This window comes from Neopsephotus bourkii, unplaced genomic scaffold, assembly GCF_033783945.1.
Source record: "Neopsephotus bourkii isolate Nb327-2 ecotype Australia unplaced genomic scaffold, CSIRO-AGI_Nbou_v1 NB_1760, whole genome shotgun sequence".
NCBI classification, from domain to species: Eukaryota; Metazoa; Chordata; class Aves; order Psittaciformes; family Psittacidae; genus Neopsephotus; species Neopsephotus bourkii.
Window position 1 is genome coordinate 3106162 of NW_026902234.1, and position 6000 is coordinate 3112161.

General features: G+C 43.8%; 1 protein-coding gene across 1 annotated transcript in view; it reads left to right on the forward strand.

The window, feature by feature from the left end:
- EIF5B (eukaryotic translation initiation factor 5B) overlaps positions 1-5351 on the forward strand; it is a 37975-nt gene extending 32624 nt beyond the window's left edge. Inside the window, exons 20-25 of the mRNA XM_061377892.1 lie at positions 1318-1449; positions 1529-1605; positions 1728-1892; positions 2848-2986; positions 3540-3701; positions 4564-5351. Coding sequence (XP_061233876.1) covers positions 1318-1449; positions 1529-1605; positions 1728-1892; positions 2848-2986; positions 3540-3701; positions 4564-4671 — 783 coding nt within the window. The 3' untranslated portion in view covers positions 4672-5351. The remainder of the gene's footprint in view (positions 1-1317; positions 1450-1528; positions 1606-1727; positions 1893-2847; positions 2987-3539; positions 3702-4563) is intronic.
- The last annotated feature ends 649 nt before the right edge of the window (positions 5352-6000 follow it).

Genomic DNA, 6000 nt, shown 5'->3' on the forward strand with positions numbered 1-6000 from the left:
GAATAGTTTGGGTTGGAAGGGATCTTAAAGATCATCCAGTTCCAGCCCCCTGCCACGGGCAGGGACACCTTCCTCTAGAACAGGTTGCTCAAAGCCCAGTCCAACCCAGCTTTGGACACTGCTGGGAATGGGACAGCCACAGGTCCTCCAGGCAAACCAAATGAGGAGCTCACTTAAATGTTGAAAGCTCGGTACACAAATAACTTGCTTTTTTTGGTTGTACTTTAAAACCTGTTACAATAGCATGCTGCTGTTGCCTTGTGCCCGTGGGAAGCATAAGCTCTGTGCTGTTTTTGACTCTTGTTTCCCTGATAATCTGCTGGGGTGTCTCTGCTGGTAGATCCTTGAAAACAAGGATCACAGCAGGGTTTGACTCTGTGTTAATTACTGAATTGATATTTGTAGTAATCTGTGCATATATTTCAATTAAATTATTAGGCAAATACGTGCCAGTGGAGTTCTTCAGACTGTCATAATTGCAAAGCTGATTTAAGACTCTTGTAGTAGATTTCTTTTGTGACTTACACTTCAAAAATGGGAAAGAATGTAGACATCTTAAAACCAAAACTGAGTTGAGATGCTCCAGTCAGTTTAAAAAGGAAAAGTGCATGTTGATAGTTTACTTTTAACTATAGTTTTATTTACCCTTCTGACTACTTCTGTCTTGCTTTTAAAGAGGGGGGTTAATCTTTCAGGTCCTCCAAATACAGACTTTGTTGCTGGGTACATCTCAGTATATACATAAAGCCTGATAGCAGTAGGTATGTAATGGCTTAAAGTAAATGGCAACACACATTAATCTGTCAGGAAAAGACTGTTTGAGTTTAAGAGGCCTGGGCTGTTAAAGGCTTTTAACTTCTCTGGAAGTAGCACAATGGCCTTCCTTGCTGGTCTGACATCCTCTCCTTTGTATCTAGGCCTGAGGAACATTAGAATTTTCTCCAGCTCATGGTTTTAGGAGTGTCTGCTTTCATTGTTGATCCTCAGGCAACCAGAGGAGTTGCCACACACTGGGGGGTGGATGTTCATTCAGTCTTGTCAGCAGAAACTTAAGAGTGCTGGGGAGAACTATATGTAGTCTGCAGAGAAATGCTATTAACTCCCAAGACGAGCATCTGCTTTGAGTTATGTGATCACCTACTTGCGAAATAGGAGCAAGCAGCAGCGTGTCCTGGGGCTGCATATGACCTGTACTGCAGGTCTGTGTCAGTATGGCTCTCATACTTCCAGAAGCTCATGAACGGAAGACTTTGCACCCTGAGGCATAAAGAGCAACAGAACTAAAACTTGCTTTTTTTTCTCCTTTTTTCCCTAAAGGATGAACTAATACATGAACTGAAGCAAACACTGAATGCAATCAAATTAGAAGAGAAAGGTGTTTATGTCCAGGCTTCTACTTTAGGCTCTTTAGAAGCATTACTTGAATTTCTTAAAACATCAGAAGTGCCAGTAAGTAATTCTGTGCTCTGTCTGATGCTGTTCCTGCATCAGATTAGTGACTGACTTATGTGGCTTTCTCCTTCAACAGTATTCGGGAATTAATATAGGTCCTGTCCATAAAAAAGACGTTATGAAGGCATCGGTTATGTTGGAGCATGACCCACAGTGAGTAACTTCTTCGCTTTATTTACTGCATTGATAAATGTTCAGTGGTGTTTGAGTAATGCCCTCTCTCAGCTCGGGGTCTGTGGTGTGTCTCAAGCTGTTTGACTTCTGTCTACTTACAGATACGCAGTCATTCTGGCATTTGACGTGAGGATCGAACGTGATGCACAGGAGATGGCTGATAGTTTAGGAGTCCGAATTTTTAGTGCTGAAATCATTTATCATTTATTTGATGCCTTCACAAAATATAGACAAGACTACAAAAAACAGAAACAAGAGGAATTCAAGTAAGTAAGAGCAGTCCTTATTCGGGATGACTCCCAGATAAGTGCCTCAGTTATTTTAGTCTGAATGAAACTGCTTTTAACTTCTTCCCAAATAGTTACCATTTACATGTTGTTCTGAGGGGAAGGAAGGAGAGGAGAATAGGACAATAAATTGGTAGTGTTCAAGAGTTCAGTACTCCAGTCTAATTGCTTACATGTGGGATTAGGCTCAGTAGGGCAAGAACTGTGAAGCAGTTGTAAGATTGAGCTCAAACTATCATGTAACATGGACTGTTCTTACTGAGGTTTGCTTTGTATGCTTGTCTTCTATTCCCAGGCTGTAACAGATGAGTTAGTCTTGCTGAGTTAAGGAGAAGAAAGGGATTTGGATGCTATTGTTTCATGCTTGTGCAATTCCAGTGTACAGGGCTTTATTCTGGCTGTGGTAACATGGATATGCAGCAGCATAGGGACCCAGGGACCCAGAATTAATTTTGGGAATCTGTTACTGGGTGAACCTCAGTAAAGTAAGGACAGTCAAAACAAATGAAAATGTTTCACTTGATGTTGGTCCCAGTTTGAGTTTGTACCTCAGCATTTGAACACATTTGTTCTCTTTACAATAATCTTGGTTTTGGAGTCCCTGTGAGCTGAGGCAATGGTATTTCTATTCCTGTGCTCTTGTGAGACCGTAATTGCACTGTAAAACTGCTGTTCCTTTGGTCTTGGTCTTAGTTGACTGCCCAAGCCAGTCAGATTAAAACCTATGCCAGCCAAGCCTGATTATTGTTCCCCATCATTCTTGAAGACTGAGCATTGATTAGAACTTGCATGATTGGGAAGGAGGGTTTTTTTCCTGCTTGATTTCTCTCAAAGAAAATAAATGTCCAAGAGTGTGGGAGAAGGCTGAAGCGTTCATGCTGTGTATGCTATTCCAGTATCTGTTGCAAAATGCCTTTTCTTTGTCACCTTCCAGGCATATAGCAGTGTTTCCTTGCAAGATGAAAATACTCCCTCAATTCATTTTCAACTCTCGTGACCCAATAGTGATGGGTGTAGTTGTGGAGGCTGGCCAGGTGAAGCAGGGGACTCCCATGTGTGTACCTAGCAAAAATGTAAGTAAACACCTCTTCTGTGGATGCATAATTCACCTGCTACTTCCTGGGATGAGGTATCAGGAAATGTGTGAATGCCCTTCCCTAGTGCACAGTTTTGGTAGGAGATAAGATTCAGGCTTTTACCAGCAAGGAGACTTGATCTCATCAGCCCTCTTGCTGTTCTGTGCTGGAACAGAGAAGTCTTGTAGTGGGGCACAGGAGCTGCCAGAAGTGTGGCTGGTGGGCACCTGCCAGTCAGCCACCTGCCTTCCCCACTGCATGTTCTGTATTGTGATGTCAAGGAAGAAGTAGAATTGTCATTCCTGGTAGCTAGTAAGGCGAAAAGTCAAATTGGGATAATTTAAGGGATAACAAATTGATACTCCAGGTGAGCTGTGGATGAGGTGATGTCAGTGCCCTTCTAATTATGGTGTGCTTACAGTGCGGTATGCTTTGCTGTGCCAGTTCTGAGGTGCAGTGCTTCCTGTGGGAATTCCTGAGGAATTTGTGTAAGATCGTATGCCCAGAGGGGTTTGTGGATGTGTAACAGGGCTCCTTCATTGTGTTGCAGTTTGTTGAAATTGGAATAGTTACAAGTATTGAAATAAATCATAAACCAGTGGAGGTTGCGAAAAAAGGCCAAGAAGTATGTGTGAAAATAGAACCTATTCCTGGGGAATCACCTAAAATGTACGGACGACACTTTGAAGCAACAGATATCCTCGTCAGTAAGGTAAAAGCAGTCTGTGTTTTTGGAGAGGGCTTATGGCATAGCAGTAGCTTGCTTGGAGTGGCAATGTTGCATGAAGCTTGAAAAACTTACCCTAGGAACCTCTGTGGCAGACTAATGGACATCTGAAACAGTTTGTGTGTGGTGCTGCTCAGCCCAGTGTCTCTGTGGTCTTGTTTTGAGGTTTGTAGGGGTGCCCCTTGAGGACCAAAGGAATGATGTACTGCAGATAAAAATACCTTGCACCTGAGAGGGCAAAACAGTTAGCTCTTTGCACAGTTGTGCTCAGAGCAGCTTAGCAGACCCCATGGCACAGCAGCATGATTGTTTGCCTGGTTTTGAAGTTGTGCAATAGATGGCAATACTTCAGTAGCTCTGATTCTGGAGCATGGGGTTTGGGTGAGAAGAGGATGAGCCCTTGTTCAGTCTTCAGCTCTCAGAAACACAGCCACAGCTCTCCACACTCCAAACTGCTGCAGTTAGCAAGCTGTGAGACACCCTCTGGCATACACACGCTGGGGGTAGCAGGCACAGGGGTTTTTCAGGTGGAAATGCAGGGCTTGGGAGGTTGTGCTGGTCCTATGGGCTCTGGGGGCAGTGGGAGGTCCTATCCATTCACAGGTCCTTGCCTTACCTGCACAGGGCATGAGACTGGCTGTGCTTCTGCCACCTCTGAATCCCAAGTGTAAGGGGTAGGATGTGAGGAATCGTAGAAGGTGGCGGACATGAGTAGCAAAACTGGGGTTAAGAGGAGCTTTTCTGCTGTGCAAAGTGCTGCCTATCTTCAGATCAATTCCTTCCAGCGCCTTAAAAGCTGCTTTTGTTAATAGGCATGTGTTTCTGATGGGTTTGTCTTGTGTTGCAGATCAGCCGTCAGTCCATCGATGCGCTGAAGGACTGGTTCAGGGATGAAATGCAGAAGTCTGACTGGCAGCTTATAGTAGAACTGAAGAAAGTGTTTGAAATCATCTAGATAACTTCTTACAGCAAAGGGGAGGCAGGAATAAGCACAGTATTCCTGTTCTAAAAGTTACCAACAAAGTCATATATTGAAGACAGTGTTGGATGTATGTTTGGGAGGAAAATAAGTGGATAAAATGTTTTCCATGAGAAACCAAGAAATTTACACTGGTTTGACAGTGGTCAATTTACACGTTCCCATGGTTCCAATGTGCCTGTTCACCTCTCCTATTGCCCTTCCTACTACTGGCTGCTGTTTTAAAGTTTGCCCTTCCTTCTCTTACACCTCCCTTCCACCCTTCTTCCCTCCCTCTCTCCAGAAGAAAATAAAAGAAATTGAATTTTTATTACAGAACTAAAGCTCTTTCACTTTTATACTGAGGAGATCAGTACTGCAGTATTTGATTACCCAAGCTTCTGCAGACTTTGTGATTCTTGGGACATTTTTGATGTAAGAAACTTCTTTATTTATGCATACCTCTTCCCTGAGTCTCTTCTCCGACATTCTTCTGCTTCGTGCCTCTAGAAATTTTTTTAAATAGAGAATTAGGCAATTGGCTATTTCTGTACTTGCTTTGTGTGATACAATGATGTAAGGCATAGTTGGTCACCTTTTGCTGCTTGTACAGTTCATGAAAGTCGACCTGTAACCATTATACCGCAGAGCTGCAAATAAAGGAGATGGACATAGCAGCCCATTGTTTTACAGTTTGCATTGATAAACAAGGTTTCACTTCATGGGCTGTCACGGATGTGCAAGTGCCAGGAGGAGCCTTTGCCTCTGTGGGCTTGGCAAAGTAGTGGAGCAGTGTTCCAGCAAAGGCATTTCTTCCTCTGGCTCCCTTCCCCTCACCAAGTGTGTATGGTGATGGTCTTGGTGTCTCCTACCATGTTCCCAAAGCTCTGGAGTTGCAGCCCAGGTGTGAGGTGGCACCTCTGCTCCAGCTGCTGCTCAGGGTTGTGATTGTCTGCAAGTGAGGGCGATTCTGGATGTTGCATTGAAGCCTTTGAGTCACCTGACAGCGTGGGACACAGCACCAGCTCCAAAGGCATTTGTTTGATGATTGATTGTGGTGTGCAGAAGTCACCCTGTAATCCCCACCTCCCTACCCCTTCCCTTCCCCTGTGGCTCCCTGCTAAAGATGACACCTTTACCTGTTCCTGATCATGGAGCCTCCTGGTAACTGACAGTTCATGTCCAGAGGAGCTAAAACACCACTTTTAAAAGCACAAGCTGGAACATTAGCATTTAAAATATTTCCAAGGATTTAACTTACAGTAAGCAGTTTGATCAGATTTCCTCTGTCATTTAAGACTACTTTTTCTGTTGGGAAACTGAATT